The 25,092-nt window shown below is 35.0% G+C and overlaps 1 protein-coding gene across 9 annotated transcripts in view; it reads left to right on the top strand.

Moving 5' to 3' along the window:
• LOC143223091 (kazrin-like) overlaps positions 1–25,092 on the top strand; it is a 167,605-nt gene that overhangs the window by 111,532 nt on the left and 30,981 nt on the right. For all 9 annotated transcript variants that reach the window (XM_076450536.1, XM_076450531.1, XM_076450532.1 and 6 more), the window contains exons 2-5: positions 12,744–13,379; positions 21,074–21,280; positions 22,767–22,927; positions 23,291–23,437. In XM_076450536.1, the coding sequence (XP_076306651.1) occupies positions 12,890–13,379; positions 21,074–21,280; positions 22,767–22,927; positions 23,291–23,437 (1,005 nt within the window). In that variant the 5' untranslated portion in view covers positions 12,744–12,889. The remainder of the gene's footprint in view (positions 1–12,743; positions 13,380–21,073; positions 21,281–22,766; positions 22,928–23,290; positions 23,438–25,092) is intronic.

Below are 25,092 nucleotides of genomic sequence, written 5' to 3'. Positions count from 1 at the left end.
TGTCCCTGCTGTCCAAAAGGCAAAGATACAGGGAACTTGATAAAGCCTTCTTGGAAGGGTCCACCATACAGAAGTAGCAATTGCTTTAATGATCAGTGGATTCACGCCAAATTCATGGAAGAGCGAACTTCATGTCTCTCTTTTTCCCGTCTGTACTATCCTGCAAAAGAGCAAATTAAAATTGTTATTACGAAGAATAAATTTATTTTATCCACAACTAATGTGTAAAAGGTTCGTGCAAAATATTTTGTTTCCTGTACTATTGAAAAAAAAAGACATTTAAATTTTAAAAGGTCTAAAATTTGTATAATATAAAATCTTACAATTTAAGCAAGCAAAAATTGCCATTATTACCTTCTAGATTTTTTTTTTTTTGTAGTGCTCACAAGTAAAATGAGTTGCCCAGGGTTTGTCTTGATCCGTGATAGGCATGCCAAAATATGCCTTGTAGGCTTCACACATTTTAGCAGATACTGTCACAGAGTACTTTTTTGCTTTTGTCTTGATAAATTGGCCACGTACATAGCAGAATGCTTGCAGCTTCTTGATGCCATCTCTGATAAAATCAGATAAGTCTGTGTTCACTTAGGCAGGTAGAACTAAACTGAAGTGGTAAGTGGTAAGCCCCTGTGTATATATTACTATGGAAAGTTCTAGAAAATTCTGAAAAGTTCTTGAAATCCTCGTAAGTTCTGCAACATTCTAGAAAGTTCTTGAAAATTATTGTAAGTTCGAGAAAATTCTCTATCAGTTACTCAGTACTGAATCTACCTGGAATACTCTGGAAAATGGGTAAATTTCAAAATTTCGTTACCCAGGTCACAAAAGCAAAGTTTGAAGAGAAAAATAGCATTTGGGAAATAACACTTTCTGTCCAGGAACAAGAAAAAGTAAAAAATTTGTTACCTGATGTTATAATTTATTAAAGTATAATGCATGTTATGCGATTGATATACAGCGTTTTCTTGTGTAACAAAAGATTTTGTTACGAGTATTCTGTCAAGAAACAGTTTGGCTATGGTTCATTTCAAAGTATAACATAATCAGAGTAACTTTCTTGTAACGAACTAGACAGTAGAAACCAGGGGTAAAAAGCTATAAATGGACTTTTGTTTGTAATAGGAATTTGAATAATGAAAGAAACTTGTGCACGTGCATTCACTTTAGAAACCTGCTGCCTTTGTACGTTATTTAATTAATTGGAATACTACATCAATATAAAGAGTAATTTTAGCTGAAGGTACGTTAAATGGTATCGAGTTCAGTTATTATTATTTGGTTTATTAGAAGTTTAGTTTTAATAGTGCATGAAGAAGTAGCTTGTAGAGAAGTTTGGTTCCCCCATTATCTGAAGCCATCTCCTGACACAACGTTTGAATATGGTAATTTTACCACTGAGATTGACGAAACACAAGTAATAAAGTTTTTAATAACGTCACACAATAAGTAATGTGGTGTATTTGTACCTATTGTTTTTTTAGCAACTTCAGTTTTAACCACTCGTCACAATTAATACTATTTAGTTGGATTATCTTGCAGCACCCCAAGTTGCTTCTCGTCCCTAGCAATTTGTGCTTCCTTGTAGAAAACAGTTATTGATCTGGTAACAAAACGTGAAGCAACTGTTTTGTTTTTCCCGCGGGAGTTAAAGGGATAACTTATTTTAATTATTACAAGTCTGAGTTGCGTGCAGGATAAATTATCATTTATGAACAGTTGTGTCCCAGGCACGTTAACCGTTATAAAAACGCGGGAAACGTAGAGTTACTAGGTGTCTCGTGTTGATATTTGCCGTTTTCACTTGTTTGCATTATATGCAAAACATTATGTATTATTATTATGTGTGTGTGTGTGTGTGTGTGTGTGTGTGTGTGTGTGTGTGTGTGTGTGTGTGTGTGTGTGAGAGAGAGAGAGAGAGACGTGGGTCTAATATGAATGAAAATATTTCTATGTAAATACTTATTTTCTGCCCTTTTGAAAATGGTACCTTATCTGTGTACACGAATTAGCTGTAATGAAAGAGTGACGTAGAGAAAGATATGCACGCAACATGAAACCTTGTGTATTCTGTTTTTCCAGATTACTTCTGTGTTGTTTTTAGTACAATAGGAACAGGTGGAGTATCGTAAGATGTAAAGTATACAACAATAGAAACCAACAAACCACGTTATTTGTTTTCACAAAACAATCAGTATCACGAGTATTTATACTTTGTTTTATCATTACGAACCCACACAATAGGTTGTCTGTACTCTGTTCACCGCGGACAATCTGTTTCAGGGTTTTAGTGTAAAAAGTCGGCAAACGTACAGCTCACCCGCCAAGGGACAACTGATTTAACAAACAAACAAAAAGCGAACTCTAACCATTTCTAGCACAAGTTTTTCTTATTCCATGATTAAAATTTTCTCTCACACACGCACGAACGTGCGTGCAGTCTTAATCTAATTAATATAAAATGGCTTAAGATGGTTCAGTAGATTTTAGTATTGAATTGAAGAGGGAGATGGAGGCTACTTGTCTGTAATTCTCGGGGCCAGCACCAGTTTCGTTCCCGAACAATTTTGATTGGTAAATTTCTTATTTTGAGTTTTTCTTTATTTTGAAATAAAAACACATTATAAACATTTAAAGATTCTGATATTCATTTGTTGAATGCGTATAAAATACGTCCATTAAGAAGATAAAGATTTAGTTAGGCCTGGAAATAGGTCATACAAGTCGTTCCTTAAACTGATTATTTTCACAATTTTGTTTGTACTTTTACTTTTGATTTCTCTTGTATCTTGATACTACTACATTAAAATGGGTTGAGGTTGCCACCTAAGCACTCTTTGCCGGTGAATATACCCCAGAATTTCTCAACTTTCGCTCGCTTTCGACGTGTATACACGTATTTCTCATAATACTTGTAATGGTATTTTTCTCTATCGGAAATCGATCAGTGATTACAGTGACAACGATCCTACCATTGAAAATACGAATATTATTATGAAATGCCGAAATAGTTGGAGTTTTGGTTTGAGATGTACTTTATTCTTTTTGTAAATTCTAACAAGTTCCACGATGAAATCTAACACATAGGCAGCATCAAACCCCCACCTCTAACTTTGAACTGATGGACTAACTAAAGGGAAAGAATCTGTTAACAGCAGCTACCATGAACTCTTGTATCATCGAATAGTGTAATTTAACTGCCACGTTTTAGAACATCCCATTCCACAAAATGTGAAATGCGTTTTTCAGTAATAGAAAGCGTGCCGTGTAAATTTGGAATCATCGAAGTATAGGCGTAGCATTCACTAAGCCATCCTGCGGCCCCCAAAATAAAGGATATGACAAAAAACATTATTTCATTTCAGTTGTGTGTACTTATTCAAGATGTCAGATGTAAAACATCAACTTCCCTCAGTGGCCCAGTGTGTAGTTTTTTGTTTTACAGTAAAGAAATAGAAACACGAACAATGTTTAAAATACTATAATGTGCTTCAAGAGATGAGAATTACTTAATAGCAATGAAAAATACTAAGAGGAAATATTTTTCTGCTAATCACAGGAAACATATATGAAGTGAGATCGTGATTCACCAGTAAAAATTGTTCCTATTTTGAAATGTTCCTAGAACAAAATATACGTCGTGTTTACCCAGTTAGATGTTTTTCTTTATTTGTCAACTGTTTCAGTTCACGTCATTGCTTTAATAGTAAAGCCCAAGAAGTAGGAATGAAAGAAACGATTGCACTCCACCGTGTATTCAATGCTACGTTTAAAATTATTGAAGTGGCGCCAGTGAACCCGTTTTGTAAGACATCTTAGTTTAGCGGTGTAACTGTCTCGTTCGTTTGTTTAGAAGCTCTAAGGAGACGGACGACAAGAGACAAACAGATTTGCTGCTAATTATTTACTTTTATTCCAAATAACATGCAACAGTTTTATATGAAGTGCTTTGTATTATAATTTGCATATTTCACCAGTCTACGCTTTTGGTCACGTGGCAGTAAGAGACGATATAAAGTCGCGGTAGAACGAAATGTATCAGAACTACATTTTGACCTTCTGCATTGTGTAGGTAGTTTACTTCCACCGAAAGTATGTAGCTTTTGGGAATGATTGATACCTATTTCTGACGTAATATAGTCGTTCACTAAGATCGGGCATTTTAGAACTATCAAGACGGCATTTTGTAGTTAACGCCATTGGAAATAAACGAATATGGATCAACTTTGGTTACCAGAACCGTCCAGAAATCGATTTGCTACTATTCGTACTTAAGCCATGGTAAGCAAAGTGCAGCGTCCTGTAACGGGTAGGAATCCTCGAAAACAAGTGAGGCAAAAGCTGCCTATATAGCCTAGACAACAGTGTTTAACATAATCGAGAAGGATCTTTACCTGGAAGTGCAAAATAAGATTCTTCCACAACATACCTATTAAACCATCGCAAAGCTTAAGTAGCTGGAGAATGAAACTGGTATTTATGCTATTATTTTCAAAGATATATCGATCATGTCGTCGGATGAGGATGTATTTTAGTGTAATCAAACTGTCCTTGTGAACCGTCGTCATCCAAGAATACGTTGCAGGGCTATTCTTACAATGCGCGATTCAGATAGAACATAACTAGATATATTGAGACTTTAAAATATTTTTAATATATCATACTTAACCTGTGTATATTTTGCGTTATCTATTTACTTATCAATTTCTTCATTTCCATCTCTTTAAAATCGAATTACATTTCATCCAAGGTTTGAGTATCCTGTGTCAAATTCATACTCCCTTTTCTTTAGATGTATGTTTAAATTTGTTGTTTACCTAAATATGTACATGTCTATCTGAATCACACCTGCGTCAAGGTGACTGCTCTCCACAAAAACACGCACACACACACACACACACAAAATACAAAACAAGGTCCTAAAGGTCCTACCATTGGGGATAAGTAAAACAATCTTACCTCCTGACGTTGCTATTCTACCCACTATTATAATAGTAAAAGTCAAAATTAATAAGTTAATTGGAAGTGCAAAGGCAACAATTTGTACTAATATGAAAGTACAACCCAACAGAGTTAGTTAAACTACTAAAACTCATCTCCACCCATTATGTTTATTCATATAGTCTACTGTAACCACTAATTTTCATACTGCATCTGCTGTTTGTAAGAGGTTCTATACTTTGTGCCATAATGGTGTTAATACACGCATGAAAATAGTGCCAAGTCGCTTGTACGACTTATTAAGAATTACAAATACTGATTGGAAATTTCAAGCAAAAGTTTTTAAATTCCTACTTCTTGTTATTTTTGTGTTTACTACAAAGTATTTTAATAATCATATTGAATGTTTCTGTATTAAATCAATTAAATATTAATTTTTTATCAATAATTTAACATTAATAATGAAGTACTTTAACTTGCTACAAATTTTACAGAATCTAAGCAGTGTTGTAAAGATGTAATACTTGTAATACAAGATTACTGCTATTAGGACAGGGTAGGTCATATATTTAGATTGAACGTTTTACGTTTCTAACTTAATTTTACTTTTCTTGCTTGTTTTTTGCTTCCTTTAATATGTTGGGCCGGCATGGTCAGGTGGTTAAGGTACTCGACTCGGAATCTGAGGGTCGCGGGATCGAATCCCCGTCACACTAAATATGCTCGCCCTTTCAGCCGTGGGGTCGTTATAATGTGACGGTCAATCCCACTATTCATTGGTAAAAGAGTAGCCGAACAGTTCGTGGGTGGTGATGACTAACTAACTGCCTTCCTTCTAGTCTTACACTGCTAAATTAGAGACAGGTAGCCCTCGTGTAGCTTTGAGAGAAATTCGAAACAAACCAAACCAATCTTTAACATTTGTGACTCGCGAACGGAGGTAGACTGATAGACGATGTCGCCCAGCCGCAATTTTAGTTCTTTCATAGTTACCTACAAAACTTAAGACACATCTTTATAGCTTGCATTAGAGTTTGTGCCCTTGTTATCTTTCTAAATGCATGAAGAGATTTTGTTGTAGTTGTTAATGTATATTTTGATAATTAAAATGTTTTCTATCACAGGTTTGGTCTTGCTGTTTTTAACAGTCTTTCTTTTTGATGTTAATATGCTAATGGAAGTTTCTGCAGATATACTCAACGGCTTTCTGCACTAGCCGTTCATAATCTTAAAGTATTAGGCTTTAAAGTGGGTTATTTAAGGAACTTTCGAACCTTGACCACAACCGTGCAAACATAATGTTCAGTGTCTAGATGGTAAACGTACGGTATACAGTAGGAACGTCTTACATCGTCTCTATTGTTCCAAACAAGAACATTGTTGTACAATGGGACTTCAACAATAACAGTTGACGAAAACCAGAACTCGCTTTATTATTGTAAATAATTCTTTACTAGATATAGAAAAACAGTTCGGAACTTCGCGCAAAGCTACACAAGGACTAACTGCTAGTTGCCCCTAACTGTGATCTAACAAACTAGAGGGAACCACCTAACCAATACCAGTCAACACCGAGACGTGTGCTACTTTAATCAGATAGTGCGACATAACCGAACTCATAGCTTTATAGTGAGTACACTACAACGGATGGTCAAGTATTATTATTATTTGTTAGTAACGTGGCGCGAACTATGTTGAACATTTATAAATTTAACACATAAAGGAAAGGCCGATAATTTATTGTGTGTGATTTCATTTATCAAATAGCAGGTAATGAATGAAACTAGGTAGTTGGTTACAATTTGTCTCGTATAACCACTGTTACGTTACAAATTACAATCGTTTTTAACTAGTTGCCTAAACTTTCACAGTAGATGCAACACAACCATGGCAATAGGATATACAGTAATTTTGTTCTCTTCACAATAATGGAGATTGTACAATAGGGTATTGTTGTTGTTTTTTAATAATAAATAATAATTTTCGTACAATCAACGTGAGATGTAATTTGTGAAGTTTAAAAATATGTGGTTTAATAATACAGCTTTTAAAAACAGAAACTTGAATGTATGTCTCGGTATTTATTTTTGTCAATAAGTATTTCAGGATTTTTCTTTCTAGAAATAAGGGTTGCTTTTGAATAATATTTAGATACTGTAACTTCAGGAAGGGGGCGCTGGGATTTCCATATCTGCAGGATTTGTGTAATTTACAGTTTTGTTATTCACTATAAATATCGGTGATGTTCTTGATTTTTATTATATCTTGTTCCTTTTTTTGAACAAATTGGTATATATACCTAAAGATATTAAACACCAGAACATTACATGTATTCACCTATGTTAGAGGCATTCCTAATAATGTTCAATTGGTTGTACAGAGTAAAACTTTTATTATCCACAATGTTTCACCTGATTTACATGGCGTCATCAGGCGAGATAAAATAATTAATGTTAACAAAAATATATTAAATAAGAAAATCGCGTGTCTATATTAATAACTATCTGCAAGGCCTCGAATTCAGCAATTGTATAATTAATGTAACATTTATCAATAAACTTTAAAATAAGTATAAAATAATGCTTTGAAGGGCCTGAGCCTAAATATAGAAATTTGTTTTATATAAAAGTTGTTTGTTATTAAGCCCTATGCTTTACAATGGACTATCTGTGCTCTGCCCATCACGGGTATCGAAACCAGGTTGTGAATCCAAATACATATCGCTCTACCATGGAAGAGAGATTTTGTATCTTTGTTTAAGGTTTGTTTTTATAAACGGGGCTTTTTTCATTTTTTTGAATATTAATCTTATCTTTTCACCTGAGGATTTTTACATAATAATCATTTAACATTTATTGTTTCTAGATATATGTTCAAAAGCATGAGGTAGAGATTTTCATTGTTCCTTCAAAGGAGTAAAAAACTGTCTTACCAACGTAACAGCTTTTGCATTATGTACATTTTTGTTGCATACACGTTTCCCGAAGTATCATCATCCATGTAATATTTTTGGATAACACTGGACCCATTTTACCAGACATAAATATAACTTGTATTTGAATATTAACCTTATACTCTCTAACTGTATTTAACTAGATTTTGTTTATTGCGTGAAAGAATGTTCGGATTAAAGATAAAATGCAACAAACAAGGCTCATTCTTATGTCAGTATGTGGCCCGTTTATAGAAAGGTTTGGTTTGGTTTTTGGAATTTCGCACAAAGCTACTCGAGGGCTATCTGTGCCAGCCGTCCCTAATTTTGCAGTGTAAGACTAGAGGGAAGGCAGCTAGTCATCACCACCCACCGCCAACTCTTGGGCTACTCCTTTACCAACGAATAGTGAGATTGACCGTAACATTATAACGCCCCCACGGCTGGGAGGGCGAGCATGTTTGGCGCGACGCGGGCGCGAACCCGCGACACTCGGATTACGAGTCGCACGCCTTACGCGCTAGGCCATGCCAGGCCCGTTATAGAAAGGAAGTTTGATTAGAGACGGTGGGGGTGGGATTGTTTTTTATACAAAGAAAGTTAGATTAAATACAGGGGGGAGACTGTTTGTTTTTTTAAACAGAAGTAAATTATAGGGTTATAACTTCTTTTGAAACAAGTAAGGGCCCGGCATGGCCAGGTGGGTTAAGGCGTTCGACAAGTAATCTGAGGGTCGTACATTTGAATCCCCGTCGAATCAAACATGCTCGCCCTTTCAGCCGTGAGGGCGTTATAATGTTACGGTCAATCTCACTATTCGTTGGTAAAAGAGTTGGCCGTGGGTGGTGATGACTAGCTGCCTTTCCTGTAGTCTTACACTGCTAAATTAGGGACGGCTAGCACAGATAGCCCTCGAGTAGCTTTGTGCGAAATTTAAAAAAAAGAAACAAATAAGATTGGAACTTGATTTTTATGTTCGAACAAAGTTTTTCTTTTAATTTACGTAACTTTTTTGTATTGGTCATGAACGAAATCCCAAGAAATATAATATCTAGTTTGACTTTTCTTGTGGAATACAGATATTTGAAAGCCACTATTTATCTAACAAGAATGTGTAGGAATGATAATTTATCAAAGTTATTTTTTCATTGTGAATTTTAAGTCAGGATGTATCTGGTGTAGGTTACAGAATTAATTGCTTTCATAAACACATCGGTGTTTTACTATTGAGAAGTATCATTCTAAATAAGACGCTGATTAGTTCTTTTCAAATTTTTCCAACGCTTATGAGGTATTTTTAATATGTTGAAGATGCAAAAAAGATATATACTACATTAATACTAAGTTATTTAACACCTTTTATTCAGAGGTGTAAGGTTTTTTTTTTAAGACGTTGTTAGGCAGCCCTGCAGCAATTTGTTTAATGTTAAGAAAAATTTGCATTTATTTCCCAGAGGGTTTGTGAAAACTATAAATATTTGATGGGGTAGTTCACATAAAACTGTGGTAAAGTTCACAGCAGCAGTTGTTGTAATACACTAGCTTGTCGAACGTGTGTTAAAAAGAACAGCGTACATGCGCATGACTGCGTTCTTGTGTACCGAAGTATCTGTTATTTTCTTTGTCTTCTGGTGCTGCAGGTCTTAGAGTATTTCAGTTTGATTTAGAAGACCTATCTCTTAGTCTTTAAGGATTAAACAAAAGCTATGCTAGTATAAACGTCTAAAGGAAAGGGTGGAGGGCGTGGGGTTAACATAGATCTCCTTACCTTGGATACTATTTTGAAACCATTTTTGAATCAATAAATTCAAAAAACAGAAAATGTATCGTGTAATAAATGAAAAACCGATGTATAAACTAAAATGTAGGAAGGATAAAAATGAACCAATAGTAAGCAAGCTATCTGTGGAGGTAGGACCCATACAATGATAAGGATACATTGTTTACCAGAATTAGTTTCTATTCACGTTGCCGAAAGAGTTGATCTCGTAACATTGGCCAAAATCTAAATAGTCTTTATTGTACTTTCCAAACTTTGTTTCTGTTTTCAATTTTACACACTAGAGATCAGTATGGGCACAAAAGTCCACAATGCTTCACTTTCAATACTACGATTCTAATTCTTCCTATGCAGTCAGTTTTGGATGGATTGTTGTTCCTTATGACACAGAATTGTGAAAATGAAACAGGCTACTGTAAGTCGAACACTGAAAGTGACTAGTAACACGTATCTCCTGAATTAAGCATTCCAACCCTCGTAATGGCCACGTGCATCTATATGCAGCGTAAGAGAACCTAACCTTCAGGGTGGATGGTTGAATGCGTTATTTTATATTCTCTAATGGAATGGGGGTAGGGATTTCGCTAGTGGAATAAAAGACAACAAAATCACCAATGTGATAGAAAAGAGAAACAAAATTGTTGTAAAGGAGAAATACACATGCATATGTATGCGTGTCTCTCAATACATACAGTATTGAAATAATTATGGAATCGCACAGGGGAAACATAGATGCAGAAGTCGCAAAAAATGAGAAATTGCAATTGATTTGGTAATTTATAACCAGTGTAATGCATTGTTATACAGAGTAAAACAAAAATTGTACAATGCACCGACAATTTGAGCTACCAATAAGACATATGATAATAAAATATTGTTTCATGTATTACTCCACACCCAAATTACTCAGTTTACACAGTCTTAGTCAGATGTGGGCCTTAGGCCTGCTAAGTCATGGCTATCGGTGTTGTTTTTTCGACCTATTTGTAATATTACGTATCTATTCACCACATTTTTTTTCATGCTTGGCATCACTGAAAAGGTGGATTCCTGTTCTTGATTGATAAGAATTTATTTACGTCTTTCAGTGAAGGAGCTATCAATTTTTTTGTGGGTTTTTAACACCGTTGGTTGAGATGCAACCCATATATATATTGGTTTTCAGTATACGTTACATAATTAGATGTTTACTATGATAGTATTCTTGGTTTTTGTCATTGAACAAACTGTCGTTGATTTTTTGTTTCTAAACGATATGGATTTGAATTTGTGCCAAAAGAGCACCCATCTCTAGCTTTTTTTATCCCATTGTTCAAAGTCTGATGTCCATCTCAGCCTTTTGGTTATTCCTCCTTAGCAGTGTTTTTGAACAGTTAATTACACGTTCGTGTTAATGCGTATCTTAGTTTCGAAGTTAACATTCATAGCTGTACTTAGTTAGGTCTTTGAGAACTCTATTGAATTGCCATACACCATATAAAAAGTTCCTCCTAAAACGTGATATTTTGACTCGTCTATTGCATGAAGTATTTTTTCCAGCAAATATGATTTGTACACGTTTGCCGCGTCATTTTTGCCCAAGAAATCACGAGTTCAATCACCACACTGCTACTGGGAATTCTAAGTTTTCCTGTACGTTTATGGGCATTGTGAAGGGTGGCTCTATCTGATTGATTGGAAGACAGCTAGCTGCAGTCGAAACTGTCAATACGTGACTTTACTCTCTCGCAGCTCGTTTTCGTGCGATAAAGGGAAGCTCATCTCATATTTATAATTTATATTCCTGTTGTACACTCTTTCCATAATTATTTCTAATATTATATATCTAATAAATATTGTTTTACAAAATGAAAGTGTTTCAAAATGGGTAGGGAAGTCCTTTGTACTTTCACTCTGTTGTTCTACTGTTATAAGAATGATTATAGCGATACTGTAATATCTGTCAGCAGGAGGATAGGACTTGTATGTTCTTATAAGTACTAACTTTCGAGAGTATGAAAAGTATTCCATTGATTCAGTATTATAAGACGCAGTGTGATAAGAGCATCTAGAGTTAGTGGGCTTGATTTTTAATAGTGGCTATGCATCACTTAGAAAGTTATACAGCCCTACATGTGTCTTCCAAAATTTGTCTTTGTAATGACACTGCAAGGTAGCTTCAGATTTTGCCTAAATGGTTTTGTTCTTGCTGGTATTTTGACAGCAAATTCTGCACAAACAACTCTATACGTTGTTGCCATAGCAACTGAGAGATCAGCTCCATGGTGAATTATTTATAATATACCGAAAGGACATGTACGGACACGCTAGTTAATAAATGTTCATCCCTCTCGATACTTTAATCTACGCCAAAAACACCTCTACAGACCCGTACACAGAATGTTCGAAAGGAGCTGGGTTCTAATTTGTGACATGGAAAGGCAACACATAGTGTACGAAGCACAATCATCATGCTAATGCTGTGGGGTTCCAAGGGGTTGTGACTATTTCAAGCCGAAAAATGCCAATCCACTGCTTCATTGGAAGAATGTAGACTGTGGAGAGAACAATAAATGCCATAAACAGCTTTGCTACAACTATATAACTATTTTTTAAATTTTTTTACGTCACAGAAATGAGGGGTTCAGTGGAACTCTCCCAGCACGTGTATGTGTATATATACGTGCGTGATATGTTTGAACCTTATTTATTTTTATTCATTATAAAGACGTATAAACAAGTTTTAGAGACATAACGTCAAATATAGTATGTAGGCACGTCTTAAGGTCGCTTGCTCTTCCAGTCATGGGGCATTATAATATTACAGTCAGTCCTACTGTTCGTTGGTAAGAGTAGTCCAAGAATTGGCGATGGGTGGTCTTTCACTGTTTAAATTGGGGAAAGTTAGCGCAGATAGCCCACGTGTAGTTTTGCGACCAATTCAAACCAATATTTCTGTAACTTTGGTTTCTCATTTTTATACATAGGAAAGTATTTATTCTCTTTCTTTCTTCAAGCGATTTAATCCATTTCAGAATTTGTCGCTTAAGCTATTCGCTCACAAACGTAATGTTACAACTGTTAGGTTTCTGATATATTTTGTTTTAATTTCAGCCCTCCAGTCATTGGATTCCCTTAACGACCAGATTGTTCAATATATATTTACGCCAAAGTCTGCAGAATTTGATGTTGATTCCGATTCTTGTGATGAACCACCAACTGCTATATGGCAGCAACAACAGGAGGCCCTCAAATCTTCCATGGCACTCATGCGACGCCTTTTGGTGGACGCCCAAGCCAAGTTCCGGAAGATGATGGAAGATAACAAGGATCTAGCGTCGAGAATAGATGGTGATATCCATAACGCTCACCAAGAAGTTTCATTGCTTCGAGCTGAGCTGGCCGATACCAACAAACGGATTGCTGAAATAAATACTACTGGAAACATTTTGCCTGTGTCAAGCACAGAATCTATAATGGCAGGAAATGTGTTGACCACTTGTCTTTCTGCTCCAAAGAATAACGTTAGCTCAGTAAACCAATCGGAACCTAACTGTAATATTAACAGTGTGAAAGCTCCACCCTCGCCCAGTTCAAACTCAAACTGTCCAAATAATCCTTCATCAAATAATGGCGAGAGTGACAGTGTCAAACAAACTAGTCCTATATCTTCCGTCAAAGATAATTATTCTTCAAGTCTTTCGAGTACTACAGCAACTACTAATAGTATCACATGCGACAGATGTAAAAGTAAGTAATTTTTCTTTTAACATTTACAACTATTTTGTAAAACGATTCTTTCCCATCTATTCAACGTGTACGTAGATAAGTTTATAAAGTATGCTAAAAACGTGTTGACGAAATAAAATGTTTAATGTTGATGCTTTGTTTAAAATTCTGCTTAACAATACCTCTGTCTACACGTTTCATAAATGTGACTTGAAATTAATAATTTTTCCTAAATTTACAAGGCAGTGCTGTCAAGGTTAATTGTGTCTGTTATGCGTTTTACAACATAATTGGCCCGGCATGGTTAGGTGGTTAAGGCGTTCAACTCGTAATCTGAGGTTCGCGGGTTCGAATCCCCTTCACACCAAACGTACTCGCCCTTTCAGCCGTGGGGACGTTATAATATGACGGTCAATCCCACTTTTCGTTGGTAAAAGAGTAGCTCAAGAGTTGGCGATGGGTGTGATGACTATCTGCCTTCCCTCTAGTCTTACACTGCTAAATTAGGGACGGCTAGCGCAGATAGCCCTTGTGTAACTATGCGCGAAATTCAAACCAAACCAAACTTTTTGTACTATTATTGGACAGTTTGGAAATATTAACTCATTATTGCCAATACGAGAATCTCTTAGTTTGTTTTTCCATTGATGTACTTCGGCGTAACACTCTTTTATTTTTGTTTTTTATAACCTCATTATGACAAATGATTTCTTGTTCGATACATTTTTTATTTCTGTAGCTTAATGTTGGATGAACTTGAATAAAACGCTTCACTTTTTAAAATATTAATCAAGATCTAATGTGTGCAATAAAAGGTTTTTATTAAATGAAAAGTATTTGGGATTTTTCAAATTGAATGACCCCTTATCAGGCGTGACTAAATAGCCATGTTGGGTATTTTAAGATAGTCATAGCCATCTCGTCCTGAACTTCTGGCCAGAGAAAAGGCGACTAGTCAGTAAAACTCGCCGCATACATGATTACTCTTAACAGAGCAGTGAGATTGATTGTTATTTTTATATTGCATTCATAGCTGAAAGTGTGTAGCAGCATTCCCAGGAATAAGACTTAGGCACCATTTGGCTGATTACCTCCATTTATTTTGTCAAATTGGTCATTCACCCTATTCGTTCAAATTGGATTAGAAAAATGTTGGTGGACTGGGAGTGGTGGGGCCAGAGACAAAATAATACTATGAGTATGCACGATACGTGATTGCTTTGATTTTTGCGATAAACAGAAATCGACGTGTGAGGCTCCTTTTAACTAATCAAAAAACGTACAAAGCCGAAGTTATCCAAATACCTCGAAAATATACGGACTCTTCAAAATGGCGGACGATCAGAAACGATCAGCATACAGGTGGGCTTTGAACATTTCACCACCGGCCTTAATGCTAATGGAGTGCGATTTTCACCTATTTGTTTAAATTTTTAGAGAGAGAAAATATTTGTCTTTCATCGGATGTTAATATATGAATGCGTTTATATGGAACCTAAATTGCAGATATGATGACAGATGTGTGGAGCAAACATACTGCAAAATTATCGACATTATTTTTAACAGTTAAGGACTTTTTGATTACTAATGAAAACATATTTATTGCAAACATAATGCTCCCCTGTGAGTTGGCGATAAGCTTACGAAGTTAAAAATCTGATATAAAGAGTTAAATTCCACTACGAGGACAGAACGCAGATCACTCTATGTGCTTTGCGCTATAAAACAACACAATGCAAATATATTAAGTTTTACTCATTCAGAAATAATTTTCAGTTACGTATGTTGTACACGAGATGACAAAATATTTTGATCGGGGAATTTCAAATACTCGTTAAATAACCTAACTCTACTAAATTTTCCCTACATTTTTTAAATGAAAATGAACGAAATAGTTATTTTCCTTTTAAGACTATTTTTGATTGGTCAATAATTTGTTCTAGTGAAACCTGATATGTACAATCGTTGTCTCAATATTTCATGAAATGATCAGTTTGTGTGTTAACTAATCTACAATTTTGATCATTGGAACAAAAGTTAAAGTTGAAAAAGTAGGCAAAAGTTCAATATCTAATGGACATCCTATCAAATAATGTGGATTTTTAGTGTTGTCAGATGTTCCAGAATGCACTAGAGAGCACGTAGACTCTCGTGTTTTGGAGGAGAGAGTAAGTGCCCCCTGAATCCTGTCCTGTGAAAGTTGTGACCTGAGACCAAATAAGTTTAATTTGCTGTTCTCATTTCTGCATTTCGCGATCTTTAAGTTTGTTTCTGTCAACCAGCGACTAGGTCTATCCTTCACACAACCCTAGATACCAGTATAGTGCCGTTCACGAGTAGCGCTGAATAACGCATTTAAACACGTGGTGCAAGAGAAACGACATTATCTTTAATTAGAAACGATTTCATGTCAATTATAATTTAAAAAACATACTCCCAGTGTGGTGGCTAAGAGGATGGAATATATCAGTTAAGCGAAGAGAAGTATACATCGTTCGTAAATTGAAAGGTAAACACTTGAGTATTCGTATTGCTAGCGTAGTAAGTATTGAAGGTTTATATGTCATCAGTCGGTTAAGTGAGTTGCTTTAGTGCAACGTTATACAATAGACTATCTGCGCTTTGTCTACCACGAGGAAATCTAATTCCGGATTTCAGTGTTGTAAGTCTAAACTTACCGCTGACCTACTGGGTGACCAACCATTTAATAATGTTATTTCGTTTGAATAGGCTTAATAGTTAGACTATCACTCTATGAAACCAAGAGTTCCTGTCCTTTTGCCACAGAAATGTACTCTAGATTTTGGGATCATCGGTGCGTTACAGAGTGAAACAGTCAAATCGATTAGCCATTTGATTAGAAAAGCCCAATAGTTGACAACGGATGGTGTTGAATTGTTGCCTTCCATCAGCTCAAAATTAGGAACTGTTAGCGCTAATAGCTGTTGTACAGGTTTGTGCGAATGTCCGAAACAAACCAAATCATTAAGAAAATGTAGCTAACTTTTCTTCTTTAATAACTTGTGTTCTGATATTTACTTCCATCGTTATACAAATTAGACAACCCAAATGTTGCATCAATCGAAAGTGAATTACAGTGTGTAACTAAATACATTTTGTTTTTCGAAAACACAAAAACAAAACTTATTGATTTATAAAGTTGGTATATCATCAGCTCACTGTAACGATTTATAAGTTCCTCTTTGATAGGCGTAACTGTTGACGCTGTCACCCCTAATGAAATGACCTTGAATTGTCACTCGTCCTGTCACACTTGTGGTTCTCAATCATTGAATATTAAATTGCCGTTGTATTCCTATACTTGTGATTTTAAGCTATTGAATATCGTTGTCCAATATATTGATATTTAAACTGCTATAACTTATAGTTCTCAGCCACTGAATATCATTGTTCTATTATATATTCTAAAGACGGCTGGTCTGGGTATTAAAACTTTATTTTAATTAAAACACAAAATGTTGTTTTGTGCTTCTCAGGTCCTCTTCACGTCAACAAAGAGTTTGCAACTGACCGTTGCTGGGCGCACGTCTCAGGGACGAGAGTCTGAACGGGTATGAGATTGTAGGGGGCGTTACAGTTAGCTGTTAGGTTATTAATTAATATAGGCATAAATGGGTTCCTTTGTATTGTCTTAATTTGGTTTTGGTTGCTGTATAAGTAGGGCTTCTTTGAATTGGCATTCGTTTATATTTGTTTACCTACTTAGTATCTGGATGTTTTCTGTGGTTATGTTACGCTTATTCGATCTACAATGTTCAAAAACGTGTGAAGGTGTTTTGTTTTTTGAACTTGATTTCCCTTTTTCTGCTTGTTTCTCCACTATAAAAGTCGTGGCAGTTGTTGCGTTGTATTTTATAAATACTGTTTGGTGTTATGATTGCCAGTGTAGTTTTTACATAGTATGGATTTTAGTTTTGTACTTGGTTTGTTGCAAGTTTTTCCAAATGTTGGTAATGTTTTTGCTAATATTTTTTCTGTACTTTAACTAAACTTTTATTACCCATACCACCCGCTATTTAGAATACATTTTTACTTTAAGTGGGTTTCTCGTCATCATGAATATTATATTCATGTTGTATTATATTACTACTTATGATCCCATATTCGTGGTTTTTAGCTGTTGAATATCACTGTTACATTGCTTTGCTTTGCCACTTGCCTCGTTTACTTATTTAGTCCTGTTCTACCTGTTCAGTTGTTTTATAGACTAATTGAATTCTGATATTGAAAAATAAACCTGTCATCTTGGAAACGATGAAATAAAATCATATAGTAAGTTATACTGGTATCTGATAAGAAAGTACTAATAATAACTTTAGAGCGATTGGCGAATAAGAATGATCTTATTCTGGTTGTTTTTGACGTCGTTTAACAGTTTTCCACGCGTAACCGTATAATATTTGAAATCTGACGAAGTCGTGACGTGTAACGAACTGTGTAAATTATGTGCGAAAACTAGGATGATATGTAAATTGAAAATAAGGCACATACAACCTTTAAAAACTGGTAATTAATTCTTCTAGGCCTTTACACGCGCGCTGTGTGTCATATCGCATCTCTAAAGACCTTGTTCACGTCGGAAAGATTAAAGATTGAGCAGTTAATATTCGGTTTATTATTTATAGTAACTGAGTACAAGGCTGTACCCAGAAGTGTTATACGTAGGTATCATTCTGTGAATATAGTAAATGTAAATACACTAGGGTAAACATGTTGTCTTTGTTGAAAAATTACTTTCACTGACATTCATATTTACTGTTTTCTTTTCATTTACATTGCGAAAAAAAAACAGAAACAGATAAACGAACGACCTTTAAAGATTCAGTTCAGCGAGTGAACTGAACCAGAAACGGTTTCTACTGGTGTTGTCTAGTAAAGTATAATGCACGTTACTGCTAGATGCATTCGCACATTACAAACGTGTTTGTGTGTGTGTGAACTTTCATTCTCGGTTTGCAAAATTTGGCCGCTTGTGATTTTTAACAGAACCAAAGTCATCAGAGTGACGTTACGAAATATATATTGAATATGCAGCAAACGTATAATATGAAATATCTCAAACGCTAAGCCTTGTTTGCTTGAAGTTTGGTTTTATTCTGTGACGTTAGTAATCTGTGAATTATTCGTATTGTTCAATAAGTAAATATTTATGCGTAATATTTTATATTTATCGGAAATGAATGAAATTTCGCATTTTTTATTTAATTTTCTTGTTATACCTAACCTAATTCACTTCTTTGCAAACTTGTATCGATATCACCCTTAAAATACAACTTCCGTTGTTTTTGTTAAAACCATCTGTATAAGCTAGTTAACAGATCTTTTAATTTACTTGTCTATAAACAAAGCGAAAGCTAAGCGAAGTATTGACAGAAGTAAGAATTATTACACAATAACGTTGATATTAACTAAACTGATCGTTGACCTTCAGTTATTAAAGAACGAAGATAAATGCCTTCCAGAATATATCATCATTTAACAAAGAGCTTTAAAAATACGCAATTTATTTACTTTTAATAACAAAATCCTGACAAGTTCCAAAAATTTATACCAAATAAAAAAATCTTGTTTGAAAATAAACACTATTTATTGAAAAAAAATAAACGCCATCTATATTACCCTTTAGGATATTACCAGTGAGTAATACACCATTTTCTTTCCTGTCAGAGCTTTATTGTTAAAACCAACAACAACATCAAATTCTCAATATTCCAAACGTCGTCTAACTAGTTTTGTCATGATGTAATTTTAATATTGTTATTGTACATTATCATTGACGTGCCATCATTTGGGTATTACTAAATATCTAATACTAGTGATGGTTACCTGACGTTGTATACTTGGCGTGTCATGAAAGATAGTCATTTGGGATATAAAACAAAGTATGCACTTACTGTTAAATGTGTTTATCTTACGATTTTGGTGGAACTAGAGATAAACTGGGTACTTAATCAAATGAAATCATTTATGAAATTATCAGTTTTTCGGTGTCCATACAAACACCTGTCTTTACGTTCGTTCATGCCAATAGAGATTTTGAAGCTATTCAAGTGTCTAATTAAATTTAGGTTTGGTTTTAATTATCTTTCAGTAGAGTTTGTGTTATGAAAATATTTAAGTAGGTGACAAACCCATATTTTTACACAGTTTAGTACTATTTGATATTACATTTCAGCCGAACGAAAAGTCCGGGTGCTAAATTTATAGACCCGGCATGGCCAAGCGTGTTAAGGCGTGCGACTCGTAATCTGAGGGTCGCGGGTTCGCATCCCGGTCGCACCAAACATGCTCGCACTTTCAGCCGTGGGGGCGTTATAATGTTGACGGTCAATTCCACTATTCGTTGGTAAAAGAGTAGCCCAAGAGCTGGTGGTGGGTGGTGATGACTAGCTGCCTTCCCTCTAGTCTTACACTCCTAAATTTGGGACGGCTAGCACAGATAGCCCTCGAGTAGCTTTGTGCGAAATTCAAAAACAAACAAACAAGCTTAATTTATCTAGAAAGCTAAATAGCCTTTAAACTTCTTTCAGGAAATGAAAAAGCATGAAATATGTACACACAAACAAACTGTTCCAAACTATTCATGTAATTTTCTATGATTTTACTGTATATTTCAGCAATCATATAAAATATTTAGTATTCAAAATTGGTAAACATTATTGATTTTACTCTCTGTAATTACAAATGTTCATTCTAACTGTAATCACGCTTCTTGTCATTATAAATACCATAATGAGAAATTGACTTTCAAGAGCTCAAGAAGAACTCGACACGAAATCAGAAACGTTATCAGCAACAAATAAAGGACTGGCGCTGTCCACCAAAATCCTTCTCCAAATATTCGTTCTAAATTATGATCTATCATAGAAATAACTTGTACAACATCACCATCTAGCCCAGTAAATATCCATACGAATTTACTGTTCAACATGGTGATTATTGACAACATTTTATTCTCTGAATTTTTAAACAATCACTTGAAGCTATGCTTGCCCATTCTGAATATTCACACAATATTATTGTTCGAGAGAGTATTTTTAAAACAAGTGTATTGGATGACATGCCAAGTACTGATAGTGTACTCTTCAACATAGGAATAAAATTTCCATCAGATATTTGGAAAGAATAAAAAAAAATAGGTTTCAGACTACTTTTAAAGAACAATGGAAGGCTAATCACAGGTGAAACATCATTTTATTAATATTCATATTTAGTACAACAACAAACTCGGTCTCACTTTCAAGTATGCAGCAATTTTTCGGAGCTTTCAACTAGGATCACGTAAAACTTTTGCGCGAACTCTGCTGTGTTGATAATTATCTACGCTTTTTGGGCCGTGGCTTTAGACACAATTTAAGACATAGTGTTGAACACTGTTTTTATCAATGTTTATTTGTGGAGCGCTATGAAATTGATTTCCTCCAGCATATACCAGTACCATATGCTAGCTTCTTGCTACGTAGTTTTAACAGTTATTTCAGATCCTAAATTTAATCATTACGTTCATTCAAGCAGAACCCTTATGACATACCCTTGATACAGGTATACAGGAATTCTAAATAATAAGTATTCTCATCCTGACTTGCTCAGTTGTCAACACACACACACACACACATTTACATCTTGTTATAATGAGTATTATAAATACTGCATGTACTGAAATGTTTTTGAAGTATATTACATAATCTGTACAGATTGTACACACGAAGACACTAATCAACTGGAAGAACGACTTTGTCAACAAGAAGATTTAAATCGCAGACTAGGTGAAGAAAACCGTTCTCTCCAGAGGGAGCTGGAAGAGTTACGAGTTTATAAAGAAAGCGCGCAAGAGGAAGAGTTAAGGCCTCAGACTCGGTGGTTAGAAAACGAGCTGAAACACGCTAAAGAAGCTCTCGCAGGTGGGATATTTACTGTTTTACAATAAAATGCTTCTAGTAGTTATTATACACACGTATATATTTCCGTTAGATTTTGAAATCAGTCGCTTCTCTTTCATTATCACCTGTATGTGGATGTTTCGTTATTGTTTACATTAAAACACGTGTTATTGTTGTATTTAAATCTGATTTTCTGTGGAAGATAATGCATTCTGTATCAACGAAAGTTATTCTAACTTGTTAGTAACTTCTATTGATTACCTTACACAAATATACATACACACATATAAATTTGATTCAGTGTCATTCATGACACTAGGTGAGGAAAGTATAGTGAAATTACTTTGTCTCCGATACAGTAGGTACTAACTGTGTTCGAAGAATGCGTTCAAATCACGAGCTTAAAATTTGTGATGAAAAACATGATAATTGGTCTGGGAGGTTCGTCACACCCGAAGGCATTACATTACAGAAACCTTGTTACAGAGAGCTAGAAAACATAGCGCGATTTTTTGTCACTTTATTTTCCTGTCAAAGTACTAGAAATAGCCAGTGAAATTGATTTGGTTTACTGGCGAAAGCTGCAGCCATGTCGACCCTTTGATTTACAGCTATATTTATGCAGTTTTGCGTGTTTTTATTTTAAGAAAATTGTTTCTTTTGGTGATGTCTAACGGATCTGGGAGTCATTTTTGTAGTTGTACTTTCTTTCTTGATGGCATCTATTTGATGTTTAATGATGGCCGATAGTATTATGTAGGCCTCAAGTTCTGCAGAAAGTTGTAAATGGTAACTAAACATCAATAAGAAAAAAAATCTTGAAAGGAACTACAATACTTAATTTGGACATACACGGAACACATAGATTCCAGGGAAAGGTGGCCATGAAAATTTATGAGAAAGAATAATATTTATATTTCTACTGTTCAAAGAAGGAAAAAATAGAAGGAAATAGTTCCGTTACAAATAGCAATTAACTCTGAAGGACTATCTTATTTGTAAGAAGTAATATAGCTTTGCATTCCTTCGACCACCTATGTCTGAAGTGATTCAAAAGTTTGCGTTAAAAAGAGACTGATGGAACTTGGATTCGTGTCGTTTCATAGACTATTCGTTTGATCTATTTTAGTATTAATTGTTCAAAAGTTTTAATTTATTTTATTTTTCATATGTTGGAAATAATGAAGATAATTTTGAATACATAGGTAAATACAGGGGTTATTTAAATTGATGTTCTTTTTAGAAAATCCAGTGGAACTTGACTTTAAACAGTTGTGCGTTTGGGACTACTGAACATATTACAAGATTTATATAGAGTTTTGCGTTTTGTTTATTTATCAGTAATTTATCAGTTACACAGTCTTTTGCTAGACTTTGGTTAGCTAATTCACGCAAGGTTATAAAGACGTTTTACTCGTCTAGGATTAGTTAAACTGGCTAGTTTTATTTTCTCGTATGTTATAGTAATTATGTAAGTTAGTTAAACATACTTTTTTTGTTGAACCAGCTTTGAAACAAGACCGCAAGAGATTAAAGGCGGAAAAGTTCGACCTGTTGAATCAAATGAAACAGTTGTACGGTACTCTGGAAGACAAGGAGAACGAACTGAGGGATTTTATCCGAAACTATGAACAAAGAATGAAAGAAAGCGAGGAGGGTCTGAAACAGGTTATTTTTCTTTACTAACATTAGTTCTCTGTTAAGGTGAAGATCCTTTGATGCAAGATCATTCACCTTTTTGTTAAGAAGGTGAACTTAGCATTCTTGTTTATGGTGTATTAATACTTTAAAAATGTAGGTCGTGAATGCATTGCAAAAAGTTTTCGTTTATTCTTTTCTTTCACGTCAATGTACGATTTACAAGTGATATTTCAGAATGTATGTTGAACATGTTATAGATTTATTCAGTAAGTGAGATAACATCTGTACTGTTATTGGCGCAACACTATAAATAAATGTAAGATATACGCTTTCATGAAATATTACAGATTCATGAACTATCTAATTGCGCATTTTTTCTTTCCTCATTAGTTGGTTCGAGCGAAAGAAGAATGTGAGCATGAAAAATGGAACATCTTAAAGCACGCTCGAGATGAAGCAGAACGTTCAGTGGCTCTGTGTGCCCAGTTAGGTTTAAAAGATGCTCAGATCAGGCAACTTCGAGAAGAATTGTGTACGGTGAGTTACTTTCCTGGAGGTAACGTGACTGTTTTATCTACCAATGTTAAGCCTATTTTTTAAAGAAAATATTATAGCTATTTTGTATAGTGATCAGGGAAAATTGTGGTTCTTCCGCTTCTTTAATTTGAAAATCTACACACACACACACACACACACACACACACACACACACACACACACACACATAATGGTTCACTATACCAAGTACTGAGTTACTAACATATAGTGTGCCAAACATAATGGCACAAGTACTACTACCCCCACCCCATAGTATATCATAACCTCCATATTTCGTAGCTAACTGAAATAATTTCGTGAAAACAAGCTTCACCAATAAAGAGTTGTTGAATTTTGCACAAAGCTACTCGAGGGCTATCTGTGCTAGCCGTCCCTAACTTAGCAGTGCAAGACTAGAGGGAAGACAGCTAGTCATCACCACCCACCGCCAACTCTTGGGCTACTCTTTTACCAACGAATAGTGGGATTGATCATCACATTATACGCCCCCACGGCTTAAAGGGAGAGCATGTTTGGTGCGACCTGGATTCGAACCCGCGACCTTCGGATTACGAGTCGAACGCCTTAACACACTTGGCCATCAAATAAAGAGACAGAAAAGTGCAATCGAGGAATTCAACCGTTGATAAATTCCTTTGTGAGCCAAGCAAAATTAAAATAATTTGTGAAAGGAATTTATAGCGTATTTATAGAGTTATTAAAATATCAGTTAAAATAACAATTTCTAATGGAGAGAAAAGCCAACGTGTTTTGATAACAGTGTTCTAGAAATGGTTTTTATGTCATGCCTCTTAGCTAAAAAATATAACTAAATATTGTTAGTCAATGTACTGAAAGTATAAAATGAAATGTGTAGACAAGAAAACTGGAAAAAAAACATTTGTTGATTTCTTAATTTAGAGTCTCCGTTGATTATTTTGTTTTTCTAATATTAAAAACGTTGTTGATATAACAGAAAATAGTTTAATTTATGTTTAGAATTTAATATATTTTTACTTTTAAGATAAATTCATGCTCTAGTCCAAGTCATCCCACACTGTCTTTACTTCAAGTTTATTATACCATCATTCCACCTCATAAGGTTTAACGGACCCCACCTACACTCCTCACGGCTTACTTGCACCCCCTGTTACTAAAATGGTAATGAACAGAGAGTAATCAAAGTATTCTATCTAAATAAATGTATTTTAGTATTTATGATTCCCCATATTTCAAGAAATCAAGAGTGGCGTGACCTGACACACGCAGACCTTATGTTGGTTAGATTTTAACGTAACGTGGCTCAGTCGCTGTTTTATTGAAGATAATTATTCAATTCATTTAACTGATCGAATATTTGATCAACTATTCTTTCAAACATAAAATGATGGGCCCTGCATGGCCAGGTGGTTAAGGCACTCTACTCGTAATCTGAGGGTCGCGGGTTCGAATCCCCGTCATACCAAACATACTCGCCTTTTCAGCCGTGGGGACGTTATAATATGACGGTCAATTCCACTTTTCTTTGGTAAAAGAGTAGCTCAAGAGTTGGCGGTGGGTTTTTCAACAAAAAATAAAAACATTGAGTTAACTTCATGATTTCCTAACATTACTAAACAGTCTAGTCAGGGAAATGAAATAACATCTAAGAATAA

This window comes from Tachypleus tridentatus, chromosome 8 (assembly GCF_004210375.1).
Source record: "Tachypleus tridentatus isolate NWPU-2018 chromosome 8, ASM421037v1, whole genome shotgun sequence".
Classification (NCBI taxonomy): Eukaryota; Metazoa; Arthropoda; class Merostomata; order Xiphosura; family Limulidae; genus Tachypleus; species Tachypleus tridentatus.
The sequence above is the reverse complement of the archived record's forward strand: the minus strand, read 5'-3'. Positions and strand labels throughout refer to the sequence as shown.